Here is a 19,621-nt window from a genome sequence, read left to right as displayed (position 1 = left end):
CACACACACACACACACACACACTTGAATATGCACACACGCGCACACACACACACACACACACACTTGAATATGCACACACGCGCGCACACACACACACACACACACTTGAATATGCACACACGCGCACACACACACACACACACACTTGAATATGCACACACGCGCGCACACACACACACTTGAATATGCACACACGCGCGCACACACACACACTTGAATATGCACACACACACTTGAATATGCACACACGCGCGCACACACACACACTTGAATATGCGCACACACACTTGAATATGCGCACGCGCGCACACACACACACTTGAATATGCGCACGCGCGCACACACACACACTTGAATATGCACACGCGCGCACACACACTTGAATATGCACACACTTGAATACACTAACAACCTAACAACACAAACAGGCTCATCACCGGGACAGCAGGATGCTGGATTCCCTAAAAATACTTGTGAACGGACATACAGAGACAATGGAATGCTTTGTTGGAAATGTTTCTGCCTCTCTGCTTCCGGAGACGATCTTCTTCAACGAGCACTACCAAAGCAGTCAGAAGTGTGTGTGTGTGTGTGTGTGTGTCACACAGGCTGACTATCTCTTTTGCGATAGTTCTGCCTCATCTGAAGCAGAGCGACCAGAAAGCTGCATTGCTTTCTTGTCCTTCCCTCTTTGTTTGTTTTTCTCTTTCTCTGTCTCTCGTCGCCATTTCCTCTCCTGTCCTCTTCTAACTTCTCCCCGTCCTTCGCTGAGGGAATCCTCTCACATCTCGAGGGTGTGTCCTGCTCTACATTCCTCTTCTGCCTCAGAGGAATGTCTAGTTCACAAACTCCAGCAGCTCAGCTCCAGCTTGATGTTTATTTCACTGTTGTTGTTGGATAAGTAGCCTGTGGTGGTATTGGAGTTTATACAGATGGTTTGAGTTCGGTGTTGATTATATCATACATACATTTTTATATTGTTGGAGTTTTGCTTTAGGTTGTTTCCCCATGTTCTACTTACCAAGTGGATTATCAGTATGCACAAATGTTTCCTCCACTCCTTATATCATCTCCCCTTTTCACTTTTTGTGAAGCGGTGTTGAGAATTGATTGTATGACAGAATTGATTAAGACAGAATTCCTCTCTACACCCCTGTCCAAAACATGCATTTAAATGAACATTAAACATGCTTAAATAAGTGAACATAACAAAATAGTCTAAGCTTAAAGGTCCACCTACTACCTTTTTCATTACATGACCTATGTGTGGACCGTTGGTCGCGTGATAACAGGTAAATGGTAAAAAGATCATGACTCTCCTGCCTCTATTCAATGATGGCCTGTTGCTCAAACTGTTGCTTTGGATATAGGTCCACCTTTTATCTTTCCTTATTATTTTTAATCCCCCGTCAACAAGGCAGGCTCCTTCACAGACAATTATTTCACCTCGTTTTGACCTGTAGTCATATGTAGTTTCTAGCATGCTGGGTCACAAATATTCTACAGATGTGAGCTAATGGGTAATGTTTTGTTTTCCCAGCCTGCCGGATGATTACAGATGTGGAAAATCCTTGGGGCCAGTTGAATCTCTTCAGGAACATCCCCAGCAGTCAGGGAAGATCCTGATTGGCTACAGCCGGGGCCTAGTGGTCCTATGGGACCTGGACACCCGTCATGCTGAGCAGCTGTTCCTGGGCAAGCAGGTACCTGGTTTACAGAGCAGAGTGAAGTGCATGTTGGTGCACCTTTTTTACAGACGATGCTCCATGATGAATATTTCATGCTGGTGCAATTAAGAATCTTTTCAAATTGTTTTATGGTGTGTGTGTGTAAGCTGTAACTCTACTGCTCATGCTACCTGGTCTGACAGCTGTGTGTGTGTGTGTGTGCCCCCCCCCCCGCAGCAGCTGGAGAGCCTGGTGTGGGAACGCTCTGGAAAATTGTTTGTCAGTTCCCATAACGATGGGGGCTACTCCGTGTGGACTGTTACTAATGGCAACACCTACAATCACCAGCCAGTGTCCTCCAACATCCCATATGGTGAGAAATGCATACATAGCACACACACATGTCTCTTGAGCTTCCCAGCTGATGTCTTTTTGAGGCATGTTTACGCACATTGTCATCCAGGTCTTGTGGAGGGTGGTGTTAATTGCGATGTGAACGTGGACCCAATCTTAAAATTTGGCAAGTTATTTTTTAACTTATCTGCTGTCTGGCTGAGACAAACCAGCCACTCCTGTCTCGACCAACGCTAACGTTACCTGCAGGCAGTGAATAACAGCAGCAGGAGGGTGGAGGACAGGAGGACAGATTGATGTCAAGTTTTTTAGTCTCTCTAGATTAACAAAAGCAAGACAAGCAAACAAATGCCATAGTGAAGTGGATAGCTACACGCTGCATGCTGATTAGTATTGGGGAAGTCCCCTTACCTGCGGGGTTGCTCTGCGCTCCTCAGGTGAACAGGAGACGAGCGCTCCTGCAGGGATGCTCTGGTATGCGAATTCCCTCTTGTTGATGTCCTGATAGCTATTTTGTAACAGTAATAGATTCAGGAAACTCTCAAACAGCGAGGATCAGTCTCTCTTCCAGTGATTTGCGCTGAGCGTCGCGTACAAAAAGTTCAAGACAATTCAACTTCGACAACGGGCGGGTGCATGTGGCGAGCACAACAGCAACAGTTTCACGGGAACGCACACATAGACTGTTTATGGAAAAAAGAAAAAAAACAAACAAGAAAACATATTTATTTTGTTAACAGGCACCTTCTGAGTAACAGGTTATGATCGTGGCTCTGGACTCTTAACTTGTTTTAACAAGCTAGATAAAAGGTAATGCCCTGGCAGTGACAAGTAGCTTCGGTTTTATATTTGATTTGATTACATTAATGTTTAAGTTGAGGTTTACAAGAAATATTTTATTGCTACTGTATAAAGGGAATACTGCTGGTAAAAAGCTTATTTGTTTAGTGTTTGCAAACCACATGTTATTACACTTTTGTGTATATAGCAGTACAGTTAAATTAAATTTTGAATTTATTATTCAGTTTTTTGCGATTTAATCGTGATCGAATTTTTTATAATTGCAGAAAATTATGTGAAATCGCGATGTTATACAGTTGTCTGAACTGCATAGCTAATATGCACACTTCAGTATTTGTTTGTATTGCAAGGCATATCGTTATCACACATGGCAGATTTTCCTCATATCGTGCAGGCCTACTGCTGACATATTGTGATACATAGTGACTCGTTCTCAGTGAGAAATGGGGTCAGTGTTAAGGGTCAGTCTAGACGATGATGACGATCTAGAATATTTGTGGGAAAGTTAAAGCTTTGAACACATCTGCTTTAGATTTTTCTTACCCAACTCATTTTTTTTTTTTAGTTTTAGTCTGACCAGTTTCTCTGTTTTTTAACTTCACTGTTCATGGTTTTATGTTTTAGGTCCATTTCCCTGTAAGGCCATCAACAAGATCCTGTGGAGGACAACACAGACGGGGTGAGTTGTCTGACTTATTTTGGGTGCTAATAAATCTTTATGACTGTCTTTTATTCATTATATATGACGGTCAATTTAGTTTTTTTCATTTTCTCTCTTCTTTTTAAATTTTATATAAAATGAAAGTGTGTGTGTGTTTGTGTGCACGCACGCACGCACGCACGCATACATTTTCACCTGGATTTTATGTCCCCCATAAATCCTAAAGTTCTCTCCACCTGCCCCAAGAAAGACTATTTGTTGTACTTGAGCAAGATACTAATAAGAGTAATAAAAAGTAAAGAGGGAGATTGGCTCATAATCAACATCTCATTTGGGTTTTCTCCCAAGTACTTAACAAAATATTTCTTAGTAAAAAATAAGCCAGTCCATTAATAAACATATTTGAAATACGGACGGCTAATAACACCAGAAACAGTCGCTCTATGTTGTTGTAGATGATGATGATGATAAAATTGATGTGAATAAAACAACTTTTCTGTGTGCCTCGTTCCAGTTCTCCAGTGTTGTTATACAGCGGAGGGATGCCCAGAGCCAGCTACGGTGACCGCCACTGTCTGACCATTCAACAAGACAAAGACCACGTCACTCTCGACTTCACATCCCGAGTCATTGACTTCTTCACCATCCACAGCATAGAGCCAGAGGAAGGTGAGGAGCTGGCTAGCATTGTGTGTATCTATGGATTTCTGACACAGTTTTCTCCCCCCTTTTGATTACAGAATTTACTTTCAGTTTCTCTTTCAGCTGGGCTTTAGGCTAACTGTATACGTATAACATATAGTCCATATGTTGTCTCACATCTCCTCCTTACAGAGTTCGATGAACCGTCTGCGGTGGTAGTGTTACTAGAAGAGGAGCTGGTTGTGATTGACCTCCAGACCCCCGGGTGGCCCTCTCTGCCCACTCCTTACCTGGCTCCTCTCCACTCCTCAGCCATCACCTGCTCCTTCCACGTCTCCAGCGTCCCTCCCAAACTCTGGGAGAGGCTGGTGAACGCTGGCAAAGCACAGCAGGGCCGGCAACACACACATGGGGTGAGAAGCACACTGCGATATGTACACAGTTTGATGGCACCACACATACTGACACATTTAACAGGTGATGCGAGGTGTCTGTGAAGATTCTCAGTCATCCAGGTCATAGTTATCCAAAGAAGGTTAAAGTCGAGGGCAACTGGACTTGGTTGAAGATACTAGAAGACGTTTCGTCCCTCATCCAAAGGACTTCTTCAGTTGTGACCGACCGGTAGGGAAACTCAGCAATTTAACCTCTGTGGGGTCGTTTGCCAGGATCGTCGATACCGCTGGTTTGTTAGTGCTCCTGGCTGTTGTAACGACAGTAGTTATGGACTACCTGAGACCGATACTGAACGACCATTTAGTGGAGTAGGTGATTAATAGAAACAAATGAATTGACTCAACAATAAATCGATAAATTCACACGTCCACTTGTTTAGAATAACCTAAGTAAACTCATTATCTGACCATATGAAATCGTAATTAGATACGATACTCTATGGAATCAAAAGCACAAAACACAGTTTTCAGAGTGTCAAGTTATCTTTTTCTACAACATAGACCTTGTCACAGAGAGTGCTTTGTGGTTGAGTTGCTAATTTCACAAGCTGCTTCAGTTTTTTCAGCTTCATTGACTGTCAGACATTTTTAAAAAAGCAGATTTTTTTAACTGTATATATGTTACGTTAACGCCTGTATTGCAGAAAAGGGAAAGACTTTTGCTGCTGTGTCATTTATTCATGCATCTCCATTTTCTTTTGGTCTTTTGTTTCTTTTTCTTTTCTTTTTTTTTTTTTAGCATCAAAAAACATTGCACAGATTTCTTTTAGGACCTCAGTTTCTAATATTAGAACAGATTTCGGTTCCATCAAACGTAGCTTGCAGGCAGCAACATCTTTTGATTGTGTGTTGCTGATGGACTGCTGTGGCTGTTGGCAGGACAATGTGAACGACAGGATGATTCTGTGAATTGGTTTATTAATGGCAGTAGGGATATTCAGTTACAGGAAATCCAAGATCCGTGTAAGCAACTTAACCTGAGGACACCTTAAAGAGAGTATGGCTCATAGCCAGGCCGCTCATGCTTTAAATGTAGCAATCAACACTAATCAGTGACTTTAATTGCACATACAAATCAGCACGCTCACAGATTCAAGTTACAGGCTTTTATTTGGATTTCTACCAAACGTCTGTCAGGTGTCTTATCGAGGCTCAGCTGCTGCCTCTGTTCCTGGATCGAGAGCTATATAAGTGGATAACAAGTGAAGTGAAATTGTGGAGTTTTAAATGTATGTTATTACTCATGCTGCTAGTACATCTGAGCTCACAGGCTGGCAGCTAAACGGCTATGAGGAAACCGAGGGGAGTGTGATCACCAGGCTGCTGCTAGTGTGTTAACTTTAAGAGCAGGTGTAGGCAGTTAAAGGCTTTGCAAAGGCTTTGTAGCTTAGATCAGCTGTTTGATCAGTGTCAGATTAGGCGCGCGCGCGCACACACACGCACACACACACACACACACACAAAGAGACACTCACAGGCCCACAGCTGGTTTGCTTGTAAATCATCGCTGTCTGTGTGTGTGAGGCCAAACCAGAGACTGGCACTATAACAGAGCAAACCCAACAAAAGCGTTGTGAGCGTTGTGTGTTGTCCACATTCTCATCCATAAGGGCATTCCTCTGTGTGTCAGGGCCAGTATGTTTGAGCTGGGGTTACGATCATATGGAAAGGGTTAGGGAAATGTTTCTGCTGCAGCTTGATGGAATATGATGGAATCAAACTTTTCTCCAATCTCTGTCTGTTTGTGCAGAGTTGGCCCATATGTGGAGGGAAAAACCTGGCACCTCTACCCAAACAACAAGAGCTGCTGTTGACAGGGTATCTGCACACACAAACACACACATACAGAATATATAAACATTTACAGGCTGTGTCCACACTGCAGGTGGATCCAGTTTTAATTTTTCTTTAATGACACAAATAAGTTGCTTTCTAGTAAGTGTAGAAGCTGACATTTTTTTTTTCTGTATTTTTGATGTGAACCACATGGATATCCTGCATAAAACTGGACTGCATGTGACTTGTCTTGAAACTCTGAAAACCAGTATTTATGAGCAATACCATGGCAATAAGGAAATCCTGAGACAACTGGTAGCGTTTTGAAAGCTACAGATGTTTGGCAGAACTAGCACTGGCATAGCACACCAAGAAACAACTGTGTAAAGAAGTGAAACAGCTGGATTGACTGGAAATTTGGGAGATACCACAGTTCAAACAAAACTCAAAAATACAAGTTAACTAAAAATTGTGTGACACCAGGAGGAGAAAGCATGTTGATATTGTTTTTAGCAACTCTGGTTGCATTTAGAGTGAAATGTCTCCTTGATGGATGGCACTATTTTGGTACAGACATTCATATTCCCCAGAGAATGAATTGTAGTAGCATTGGACCTCTAGTCCTATCTTCAGGTCAAATGTTCTTTGTGCAGTACTTCGATTTACCAAATACCTGCAAAACTATTGACAATCCCATCAACCTGAGCTGCACTTTGTTTGATTCTAATTAGCAAATGTTAATAACACACTAAGCTCAGATGCTAAATATGGTAAACACTATAACTGCTAATAATAATTTGCCGAAGTGCAGCCTCAGAGAGCCGCTAACGTGGCTGTAGATAACACTTAGATCCTAAAATATACACAGTCAGCAGTTTATCAGTCTGTGCAGATGCATTTAGAATTATTGCATTGGACTGTATTAAATGTGTTATGTTTATCTAATAAAATGGAAAACATACACATACCTAAGTCCTGCTCAGTCTTGAATGATTTGCACAGACATGCTTTAAAATCACGATTGTATTTTTGTAGATATATTTCTTTAAATCTCGCGTTTTTACAGACATGAAGATGGCACCGTTCGTTTCTGGGACGCGTCAGGTGTTGCTCTTACTCCTCTGTACAAACTCAGCACAGCCAACGTCTTCCACACCGACTGTGACCCGAGCGACGATCCTCAGGACCCGGGCAACGACTCTGACATGCAGCAAGAGGAGGAATGGCCCCCCTTCAGGAAGGTGAGAACTGAGGAAGGCACAAGAGGAGGCGAACTGAAGTAAGAATAGGAGTATTTCCTCTAGAGATCAGTCACAGAACCTTATTTTACAGACTGTGAGAATAAAAACAATCTGTGTTTTACACGCAGTCAGTCCTGTAACACTACATCTGTGGCCTAATTTTGTCATCTGGTTGTTTTCATGTGTTTGGTTTTCAGACAGACCCACCTCATTGTTTTGTTATTAAAACTTGACTCTGAAGGAACCGCAGTCTGATTCTGTTTTAACAGCCTGTTTTCTGCACAGAATAACATTTAAATAAACTGATTTGGCATCAGGAGGCAGAACTTCTTCATTTTGAGGGAATCTGACTGAGTAGTTCGGCTTTGGTAGATGCTGACAGGAAATGGATATGGGTCATGAAGCAAAAAACTCGATAAATATTTAAATCAGCTGGTTCTACATTAGGAAATGATTCTCAGTGTTAGCTATACAGATTATAGTGAAGAGAGACATAAGTGTGGCTGTTTCGGTGATTAATATCAGTGTTTGTGCTTTTGTCCTTTTTTGTTTTCCTTCACTAGGGTGGGTTCAGTAGGCATCTGTTAAGAAATTAATGGAGGAAATTGGTAACACAAAGGAGAAGAAACTGATTTTGAGTTGTATATTTAGCAGTAAAAATGGATTCAATTAGCCTTTGACCTGTTTTCTCCCTTTATTCTCTTCTTTCCTTCCTATTCACTCACTTTGGCTCTCCCCACCTTTCCTCATGTATCCTGTGGTAACAGAGCTGCATGTTCAGGAATGTGGCCCTCATATGGGATGAAGAGCCTTTCCCTTTTTTCCCCTTCTCTGTAATGAAAACCAGACCCATCAGTCCACTCTTTGTGTGTGTGTTAGTGACCGACTTCTCCTACTCCTTGTTTTGCCAAGACACAACTCCCATGTGAGAGGGGATTCTGTTGAAATTCCTACTGTGTGTGAGAGACAGATTAATGCACATGATTTGCTGAGTGGGGAAAAAGGGGGGGGGGGTTGCCTTTGTGTTTGGCAGAGAATAAGAAGAGAGAGAGGTTGCTAGTCAAGGAAGGAGGAGAGCTTCATAAGGGCATTTTTACATTGGTCTGCCTGATCTGAATTTTTTTGTGGTGGGTCCAGATCTAAGATTTAGAATGAGACAAAACTGTTATGGAAAGTTTCAGGTTTACTTTTTTTTTATTGTCTAGAAGAAAACACTCGTAAGGACTCATGTGGTCCATAAACTACTAACCTACCCGTGTAGAGCCAATGCCAACGTGTGTGTGTTTGTGTGTGTGTTTTCTGTGTAGGTGGGCTGTTTCGACCCGTACAGCGATGACCCCAGGCTGGGCATCCAGAAGATCAGTCTGTGCAAATACAGCAACAAACTGGTGGTGGCTGGAACTGCTGGACAGGTAAAGATGTACATACACTTTACACACACGTGAATGTATTGAGCTCTGTCACACACTGCCTTTGGTCATTTTTACAAGATACAATACAGAGAATCTTTTCCAAGTTGTTAATATTATTCTGAAGACTATGGCTGTGCCCGAAATCACCCACTACTCACTATATAGTGGACTATATAGTGAGTAGTGGACTATAGTAGTGCTGTCCGAATGTATAGTGATAATTATTATACCCTATATAGTCCACTCAGTGTATCCCAGAATGCATTTTTTTAAAGTAGTGTACATCCGATGGTCAATAACCAAGCCCTGTATACCATCATGCATTTCGCTGATAGAAAAAAATAGTTCACCAACTGACTGTCCAACGGCAATGACGTAATTTACGGTGCTGAAATAATGATCAGAGTAGTGTCCAATAGTGTTGTTTTACACACAAACTTATACAACTCCCTACATAGGGAGTCGTGAATGAGTGGGGATTTCGGACACCGCCTATATGAGCCTTGGTCTATATTTTTATATGTTTTACATTTTTAATTAAGTTTACATATAATTAGAAATGTTATCATTTAGAAATAATTATTGAGAAGTCTTTTTTGCTGATACTACTATAAAAATTCCACAGTGGGAGAACACTGTTTTGTTATCATTTGATTTGTATGGATTACTGTCATTAGACTGTTAGGCGAGATACCATATACATGCAGCAGTCACTCACTTAAGAACATAAATAATGCTGGTTAATACAATACACACTTTGCCAGTTGGTAATGAAGAACAATCAAATCATTTTAATTTACTGTATCTTTGCTTGCCAACAGTTAATTTGCTAATGATGCAAATAATGAGGCTAATTAAGTTGAAAGTTAAATAGCCTTGCGTTGTTTGCTCTGGATGAGATGAAGCTAGCTGATTAACTTGGCAGGCAGAGAGTTGCAGCTGCAATCACACAAGCGCTCTTACATTTCATAGCTGCTCAGCTGCGATAGGTGTAGCTGGACTAAGTGGAAGTTTATTATTTTTAACAAGACTAAAAGTCCCCACAGACTGTACCTGAGTGTTTACACTCCCCACAACAAAAGTAGAATCAACACACTGACATTTTTGCTAATGCAGCTTTTGTATTAGTGAAGTGTATTACATTTCATGACAAACTCCTCTTCAGTCTTTGATTTTTCTGTGTACAAGTGGAAACTTTGGCCTGATAGAGGAAGGGACTGGGTATCTGAAAACATTTGCAATGATCTATTGGGAGACCATGAATATGGATGAAGACTATGAATATTCATACCAAATAAAAAAACATTCACTGACTGTAGCACTTTAGAAAAGCACTTAGCTACCTCCTGGTAAGTGAATATTCAGGCACTTGAACAGTGCACACTGTAATTTCTGTGAGCCCTGCACAGAGGAAAAAGTACAGCCGAGCTCCCCACTGATAATAAACGAGCTATTATTAATACCCGTTAGACACTTGTTATGAACTTTTTTTCAACACCTCCACCTTCCCTTTCTGCTGTTTCTTTAAAGTGATGAGGAATAATTTTTTTCTCTTTAAAATCCTTTTCCATTTTGTGGCTAGACATTTACACTGCTAAGAATTTGAGAAACTGGGTCATGCAACATGGGTCAAAGTGTTGCTGTCAGACAGCCATGTCAGCCATGTTCTTTAATTATCACACTAATGCCTGCTGCAGATTTCTCTTTTATAGTTTAAAACATAAACAGGTACTGAAATAAAAAAAAAAGGAAAATGAGCGATGATGTTTCTTTACTTCCGCTGTCTCTCCAGGTGATTGTTCTGGGTTTGAGTGACGAGCGTTCGGACCACTTTGTGGACGTGTCGGTGGTTGACCTGCTACAGGACAGGGAGGGCTTCACCTGGAAGGGCCATGACAGGCTGGAGCCGCGCCTTAAACCCGCCCCCTTCCTTCCTGGCTTTCAGCCGCTGGTGCTGGTGCAGTGCCTGCCGCCAGCCTCCGTTACAGCGGTGGCTCTGCATGCCGAGTGGAACCTGATCTCTTTCGGGACGAGTCACGGATTTGGCCTGTTCGACTACCACAGACGAAATGCTGTGCTGGCCAGGTTTGAGACATGAACACAGCTCAGGTTTTTTACTCATTGTTGTCGAAGAATTTACATTTTGGAACATTTAATATATATTAAATCCCTGCTACTCCTCAGTATCCCTTTACTTTCTCTTTTGGTATGGAGAAGAGTGTCGATGAAAGATATGGCATTTAAAATTATTTTTCGGTTGATACATCTGCACCATTAATCTTTACGGACCATTCAAGTGTCTTTTCCTTCAATTCTTTTCTTCTGTTCTGATTAAATTACTGGCACATACACATATGTCAGTACATAAAACACACATGCTGCAACAGCATCAGTCACAATTTGATGATAGTAATAGAAGCTGAAAACAACGTGTATCGCATTTCTTTTGACCAATGCAAGTAAAAAGCAGATAAGCTTCCACATTGACCATATTGTGAACCACAACGCATCACCATGCTGCCCTTTATGTCCTCTTAAGGTGTACCCTGCACCCTAATGACTCCTTGGCAATGGAGGGCCCCCTGTCCAGAGTCAAATCCTTGAAAAAGTCCTTAAGACAGAGCTTCCGACGCATCCGCAAGAGCAGGGTGTCGGGAAAGAAACGCACCATCACCACACCAACCAGCAAGGTATATGACTCGTCTCTTTTTGACAGTAAGAGACACACACATACATACAGAACATGCAGACTGACTGGAGTTCTGCATTTTGTGTTGCGTTGTGTGCAGGTCCAGGAGGCCAACGCTGCTCTGGCAGAGCAGGAGGATGTGGCCCCAGTACAACGAAGGATTGAACCCCGGTCTGCAGACGACTCGCTGTCCGGAGTGGTCCGATGTCTCTGCTTCGCTGACACCTTCCTACGTGACGGTGTGTTCACTTACTTGCTGATATTATAAACTGAATATGAAACTCTGAATATAACACTACATACTTCATTCAGTGTTTTTTAAATAAATTGTAGGACTTCTCAATATCATTTACTTCTCCTGGAATCAGGAAAATCGCAGAAGTGTGTGGGGAGGGCTGTCCCCGACTAAGGATTTACAAAGTCGAATCAGAATCGTCAAGTCCTGCCTACAGTCGAATCATGTGTGGTTTTTGTGCGCTGCGATTGACAGCAGAGTTTTTGCCGTACTGCCGACAACTACATGCACACCGCGGTTCGTCGCGGGTCAATTTCAAGTAGCGGCTGTTTAAAAACGCTAAAATATTCTTTGTGTGGTTAATCAACGAAAGTCCTGTGAGGTGCGGAAAACCTGGCACACATGCCCATGGTTAGGGTTACAATTTTGTTGATTTATTCACGCACTTTAAAAACATTTATTGGAAGTTTTTTTTTTTTTTCTTTTTTACATGTTTATTTACAGCATTAAACATTTAAATGTATATTGTAATAGGCTGTATATTAACTCATTGAGAGAAAACTGGTAGTTCTATGTAAAATCAGACGTTGAGCACCCCCATATCGGCAAAATGGCATGATCCTTGTTTCGCGGCGAAGCTTCGACTGTGAGATTGACAGTCGAAACAGGTTCCGCCCATCTAAGCATCGAATCTTCGACTATAGGGGGTCAGCCTTAGTGGGGAGAATATAATTTATTACATCAGAATAACATTTCCACAGCACTGACTGTATGTGCTGTGTTTCCGTATCTACCAGGTACACACCATGGCCCCACATTATGGGCGGGCACCAACTCAGGCAGCGTGTATGCCTACGCTCTGGAGGTGCCTGGTGTCGGCTCGGGGCGTGTGTGTGAGCGTGGCGGAGCGGGCGAGAGCAGTGTGTGTGTGGAGGCAGTGTTGGGTAAAGAGATCCAGCTGATGCACAGGGCTCCCGTGGTGTCGATCTCAGTGTTGGACGGCCGGGGGAAACCGTTACCGGACCCATACGAAGCCTCCCAAGACCTTGCCATCGCTCCGGATATGACCAATGCTCATTCTGTCCTCATCGCCTCAGAGGAACAGCTGAAGGTAAAGGCTGGAAACCTGTAGTATATTGTATTGCACATAAAACTCATTTTTGTCTCGTCTTTTCCTTTCTAAAGTTCAATTCCTTCGGCGGAAGAGCCTGTCAGACAACAATGTTTTATTTCTAAATCCAGTATGTCCCACTCTGCTCTCTCTCCAGGTGTTCTCTCTCCCCAAGGTGAGCGCTAAGACAAAGTTCAAGCTGACGGCGCACGAAGGCTGTCGGGTGAGGAAAGTGGCCCTGGTGGTCTTCAGCTCCACAGCGCAAGAAGACTACTGCGAACACACACTGGTCTGTCTGACAAACCTGGGCGACATGCACCTCTTCAACATTCCTGGCCTGCGACCACAGGTGGGGTTTGTTTAGGGATTGTGTGTGTGTTGTGTGTGTGTGTTGGAAAACGACCAAAGTCTTTGACAGTTTGTGTGTGCATGATTTGTATATTTACATCACTTTCATGATGTTCTGGTAATTGATGCCTGTTTTGTGTGTCTTTAGGTACGCTACGACTGCATCCGTAAAGAAGACATCAGCGGCATTGCGTCCTGCGTCTTCACCAAGAACGGACAGGGTGAGGAAAACATGCTCAATTTTAAATGAAATTAAAAATCTCTTATTCAGGCATTTAAGGTCACATCAAGACAGAGGCCAAAGCAGGGCAGGTTAAAGGGTAATTTCATGCGGATCACAAACAAAAAATTTTGTCTACTTGCTTCATCCCATTAAAGTGGCAGTAAATGGAAATTCATTTGTGGTTCTTAAGACAGTTTGCGCAGTGTTCACCATTTATTTTTTATTTATTTATTTTTAAACAATAGAAAATCGTTCCCAATGAATCACAAGTTCAACGTCGTAACCGTCTAATTGTCTGTCTGTTTTTCTACACAGGGTTTTACCTGATCTCTCCCTCAGAGTACGAGAGGTTCTCCCTGTCCGCCAAGGTCCTCACTGAACCGCTCTGCTCTGTTCAGCTGGACCGACCGCTAGAGCCCACACCTGCCAGGTAACAGACACAGGCGCACACACACCAGGGTTAGGTGATGTGGATAGAATCCTCTGCCACTATGTGTAATACAATATTTATTGGGGGAAATCATTTCATAACTTGTTAAAATAATCAGACAGGAATGTCTGCTGTTAGCTAATCCAGCAGATTAAATACATGACAAATTAACATACTTTATTGATAAAGAAAATTCTCAAGGCCTACCTGGCCATTAATTTGCAATATTTCAGGCACCCTCTGCTTAATTCTTCAACCAGCCTAGTTAGGACTCTTAGTGGGCCCTGGACCCCACATTGGAAACCACTAAACCTGCTGTTGGCAAAGATTCCTGTTGGGTTACCACCAGCCTGAGGCACTCGGCTGCACGTGAAACCAAAGAAATTATACTTTTACTGTTATTGCTTTATTAGCATTTGCTTTGGCAGTAGGTGGAGAAATAATGAGTGCTCATGTGTCTCCTCAGCGATGGCACGACGACGCAGCCGCAGGCCAACGGAACCCACAAGAACCAGATGGGTCAGGCTGAGGGTAGGTCTCCTCACTCACTCAGTCTCCTACCCCCTCACTTTTTCTCTCCTGTTCTCCCTCTTCATCACTCTCTCTTCTCTCTCTGAGCCTCTTAAACTCTAAGCAGGCCTTGCAGGGGTCCCCCTCCTGTCTCCATGGTAACCATTCTGAATGCCCCAGTTGCCTCTCCTGCCCAGCACCTCCTTCCCTGGCAGGAAATGATGGTTGCTCTGGAGACCAGAGTAGGGTTTACTTATGTCCTAGCGGGCCTTTCACCTGGGATTCAGACATTTAACAACTATCCATGTAGGCAACAGAGAATGTTTTTTAAAATTTTTTTTATAAGTATTGTACTTTTGCTAAGAGGGAGGGAAAGGAGGAAAGAATTGTGGCAGTGTTTTAGGAGCTATATTTGAATTTGCCTTTTCTGTAACTATCGTATCCAAAATACCTAATGGGGAACTGGCCGATTTTACACAGAGCTAGTGCATATGTGAAGAGAGTCTTGAGTTGGCGTCAGTTGGGGCTGAAGACCACAAGTCTGAAAATGAAAATCTGTGGTGTGTGCAGTGAGTGTGAGAAAGACCTCTGTACCCTGCTGCTCATCTCTGCTTGAGGCTAGGGGGGACATTAGCCTTTACTAGCATAACACACCAACTGCAGTGGAGTTGCATTGTGGGTAATGTAAGGATTGACAAGGGAAAAACACGTGGAATAACAAAGATATCTCTTCTGCTACATTGATTTTTGTGGAGTGTTCTGTAAAACCAACGTTAATTTATTGTTTGGCCACTGGGGGGCAGTGCAAAAGCTGTAAATACAACGCTGACATTAGGTACATAATGAGAATAATAGTTTACTCTTGCATCCTTTGCACTCTGATCACTGCACTATTTGTCAATATGTCTATATTGTTTTGTTCATAGTGTGTATATTAGTGTTGTCTACTCTGTAGTTTGTATGATTTTATTATTATTTTATTATTGTGTTATGGTATTTTTTTATGAGTAAGCACATCATGAGCATTGTACAATCCTGAGTCAAATTCCTCGTATGTGTACACATACCTGGCAATAAAGCCGATTCTGATTTGACTTCATGCGGCGCTACGCAGCGCTGACTTAACGTGATGCATGCTGGAATTAAAATAAGGCATGCTGGTTAGAAATTGTGTCTGACTTTCGTCGGCGCTGCAAAACGTCACCATGTCACATGACATTAAAACCTCACGGGAGCAAGGCGGCTGCAGGTGCGGAGTCTGGCGGCCGCAGTTGCTTTTCCCCGGCTGCACCAAGTTGGAATCACACTTTTGCCTGGTCGCGCTGCATTTTTCTTTGCAAATGCCGTGAGATCAGTCATTGATCTCAGCTCACAGTAAGCTCTCGCAGGTAGAATGTGTCCGACTTGACGACTTTAATTCCCCGCCCCTGCAGTCAACTGCAGCTAACGTTCTAACTATCAAGTCAGCGAAAGTCAGCTGCTGTCATCTCGAACGCACCTATTATCACCTTGTAATGTTGAACTACTGAGCAAACAGTGGCCTATTTACTGTACACATCTAACACACATTAGCATTCATTCTGAGTTGTTTTTGTCTCCAATATTTACTTTTCCTTTTAGTTCTGGTTTGATCTCCCTCGACTCCTGAGAGATGCTCCCAGCTAACTTGGCTTGTCAGCAGTTTGGTGTTGAGCAGTATTGTACAGTGAATTTTTAGAACTATTCTGCTTAAAACAGCTGCCTGCTGTGGCTGAACATGATGCTATGGGAAGGGTGAGAGTGAACCAAAACAGTAAAACAATGAGCCGAAAGACACTGAAAAGCTCCATAGAGCTGAGGGAAAGAGCTGCTTGTACATTACAAGTAATCATTTGACCCCTTGTTAATAGAAAAACATTAATTTGAGTAGTTTTAGACTTGTCTTGATATGTAAAAAAAAACAGATGGACTTAAGCAACAGCAAACCTAACTAAGAGAAAAGAAACTTTAATGTTAAACCAATATGTTTTGGCTCACAGCTTCAACCATTGTTAAAAAATGAAGAAAGCGTGCTCTGCTGAGCTCAACTCAGATTTCAGCCATCTTCATTTGTGCTGCATCTGTGTTCATCTTCATTACATTCAAGCGAGATGTGACAGATAGTTTGTTGGATCCACTCTATAACCAAATTATTATAAAGCTGTGTTTTTAAACTGCTCCCCAACATTTTATTGACTCAATCTGACATAACTGGGAAACATTTCAGAACCAATTGGAGTCCTGTGGCAACACACACCACTATCAGTCACTCATATGTAAACACGAGCTTCAGCCACTGACTCTGTGTTTCTCCCTCACAGGGCAAACAGAAGAGCCTCCGAGCGCCCTGTCCTCTCCCCTCCTGGACACCCCGCTGGACTCCCCCCTCAGCTGTGCTGACCTCACCCTCGACTCCACCGGAGAAATCACTGTGGAGGACGTCAGGGATTTTCTAACGTAGGCAGACACGTTTATATGTACACGTACGGTTTAAAATGGGCTCCTACCCTTTTGATTTCTTTATAGACAAGAACTAATTTGTGGTTTATGCGTGTGCTGTGCAGCACTGTGGACGAGGCAGAGAATAACCTAAAGAACATTAAAGAGGAGGAGGGACGTTCAACTGGCATCCTCATTAACTGAACAGGTGAGAAACATACACACAAACACAGGTGGAGTATTTGTTCCAGTTACTATAAAGCACATCGCCCCCTGAAGTCACACAAATACTACTATAAATAATACTACTAATAATACTAGTATGAGCAAATGCGCACAGACATGGATAGACACAGAGAGACACACAGAGACATACACAGAGAGACACACAGAGACATACACAGAGAGACAGACAGACACACAGAGACAGACAGACAGAGACACACAGAGACAGACAGACAGAGACACACACAGAGAGAGACAGACAGACAGAGACACACACAGAGAGAGACAGACAGACAGAGACACACACAGAGAGAGACAGACAGACAGAGACACACACAGAGACACACAGACAGAGACACAGAGACAGACAGAGAGACAGAGACAGACAGACAGAGACACACACAGAGAGAGACAGACAGACAGAGACACAGACAGAGACACACACAGAGACACACAGACAGACAGAGACACACACAGAGACACACAGACAGACAGAGACACACACAGACAGACAGAGACACACAGACACACACACAGACAGACAGAGACACACAGACAGACAGAGACACACACAGAGACAGACAGAGACAGAGACACACAGAGACATACACAGAGAGACACACAGAGAGACACACACAGACACACACAGAGAGACAGACAGACACAGAGAGACAGAGACAGATACACACACAGACACACACAGAGACACCTGTTTCCAATGGAGCTGGTCCAGAGTGTGGAAACTTCAGAGTTGTTCTGTCTGAGGGCTGCATTCCAATAACAAGCCCTCCTCTCTGTTTTCCCTCCGCTCTGTGTCTTTGAAACGCCAGTGGAGCTGAAAACTTTTCCATCGAGGTCACACACAATTTGTACTGGGCTTTGCGTAGCCTCTTTATTCACTGTACCATTTTGCCCAGATTCAGTTCCTCGCAGTTCTTTTTATTCTGTATTTTGTTATCAATTTTTTTCTAGCTGACCCTGCTGTAGAACAGGACACTTTATCCACTTTATCCAAAACCGGAGCCATCTTGACCTTTACTATGAGGCTCCATGCAAACAGCTTTTTTTACAGCTGTTACCAGCATTATAACAAGTTTCCACCAAAGTTGCTTTTTTAAAATTTTTTTTATTAAAGAGATATTGGAGAAAAAGAGATATGATTGTCCTCACAGTTGGATCTTGGTTGTGTAATGACAAGATGTCTTTATCATTTAAGTGACTGAAACAGGGGAGCTTTACTTGGTACAAAGTGATGCGTGTGTAGTGGTTACCTACTCTGCATTAACTGCAGTCATCCATTCAGTAGCATTTCTCTCAGCACTCACTGGAGTCAGGAGGTAATGGTCGCTGACATCTCCCCACTCTGTTTGTCAACAAGCTTCTGTTTTTAAAATTCTTTGCTACCCTCTGCTGGTGCCATCTGGAAAATATAGATAATACACCTTAACTGCACATTCTGTACTTGATTTCCTTTATTTTCTATTTGTAAAATGATGAGATTGTAAGTATTAATATTATATACAGTTTTAGTCATTTTAGATTTTGTTAAATGCTTATTAGGGCATTTCTTTATTGATTAATCTGCCGGTCATCGTTTAATTTATCCATTTTCTTTTTATCCATAAAATTGTCTTCAAAATAATTATTTTGTCAGACCGAGAGTCCAAAACTCACAGATCTTCAATTTACTATCAATATTATGAAATTATACAATATAAAAGTAGAACAGCAGAAAATCTAAACACTTAGGGCTGCATGATTATGGCCAAAATGATATCACATCACGATTATTTTGATATACACTCACCTAAAGGATTATTAGGAACACCATACTAATACTGTGTTTGACCCCCTTTCGCCTTCAGAACTGCCTTAATTCTACGTGGCATTGATTCAACAAGGTGCTGAAAGCATTCTTTAGAAATGTTGGCCCATATTGATAGGATAGCATCTTGCAGTTGATGGAGATTTGTGGGATGCACATCCAGGGCACGAAGGGGCCATTTTAGTACAGTGAACTCATTGTCATGTTCAAGAAACCAATTTGAAATGATTGGAGCTTTGTGACATGGTGCATTATCCTGCTGGAAGTAGCCATCAGAGGATGGGTACATGGTGGCCATAAAGGGATGGACATGGTCAGAAACAATGCTCAGGTAGGCCGTGGCATTTAAACGATGACCAATTGGCACTAAGGGGCCTGAAGTGTGCCAAGAGAACATCCCCCACACCATTACACCACCACCACCACCAGCCTGCACAGTGGTAACAAGGCATGATGGATCCATGTTCTCATTCTGTTTACGCCAAATTCTGACTCTACCATCTGAATGTCTCAACAGAAATCGAGACTCATCAGACCAGGCAACATTTTTCCAGTCT

General features: G+C 42.6%; 1 protein-coding gene across 2 annotated transcripts in view; it reads left to right on the top strand.

Annotated features, from left to right (window-relative positions):
* Positions 1–19,621, top strand: part of llgl1 (LLGL scribble cell polarity complex component 1) — a 44,593-nt gene that overhangs the window by 18,554 nt on the left and 6,418 nt on the right. For both annotated transcript variants that reach the window (XM_046074095.1, XM_046074086.1), the window contains exons 6-23: positions 1,543–1,705; positions 1,907–2,042; positions 3,449–3,503; positions 4,000–4,154; positions 4,320–4,540; positions 6,333–6,400; positions 7,425–7,599; positions 8,907–9,011; positions 10,804–11,096; positions 11,551–11,701; positions 11,801–11,939; positions 12,733–13,046; positions 13,204–13,395; positions 13,543–13,615; positions 13,933–14,047; positions 14,514–14,578; positions 16,897–17,032; positions 17,140–17,222. In XM_046074095.1, coding sequence (XP_045930051.1) covers positions 1,543–1,705; positions 1,907–2,042; positions 3,449–3,503; positions 4,000–4,154; positions 4,320–4,540; positions 6,333–6,400; positions 7,425–7,599; positions 8,907–9,011; positions 10,804–11,096; positions 11,551–11,701; positions 11,801–11,939; positions 12,733–13,046; positions 13,204–13,395; positions 13,543–13,615; positions 13,933–14,047; positions 14,514–14,578; positions 16,897–17,032; positions 17,140–17,218 — 2,635 coding nt within the window. In that variant the 3' untranslated portion in view covers positions 17,219–17,222. The remainder of the gene's footprint in view (positions 1–1,542; positions 1,706–1,906; positions 2,043–3,448; positions 3,504–3,999; positions 4,155–4,319; positions 4,541–6,332; positions 6,401–7,424; positions 7,600–8,906; positions 9,012–10,803; positions 11,097–11,550; positions 11,702–11,800; positions 11,940–12,732; positions 13,047–13,203; positions 13,396–13,542; positions 13,616–13,932; positions 14,048–14,513; positions 14,579–16,896; positions 17,033–17,139; positions 17,223–19,621) is intronic.

This window comes from Micropterus dolomieu, linkage group LG02 (assembly GCF_021292245.1).
Source record: "Micropterus dolomieu isolate WLL.071019.BEF.003 ecotype Adirondacks linkage group LG02, ASM2129224v1, whole genome shotgun sequence".
In the NCBI taxonomy this organism is placed as follows: Eukaryota; Metazoa; Chordata; class Actinopteri; order Centrarchiformes; family Centrarchidae; genus Micropterus; species Micropterus dolomieu.
This window is presented reverse-complemented; position numbering and strand designations above follow the sequence as displayed.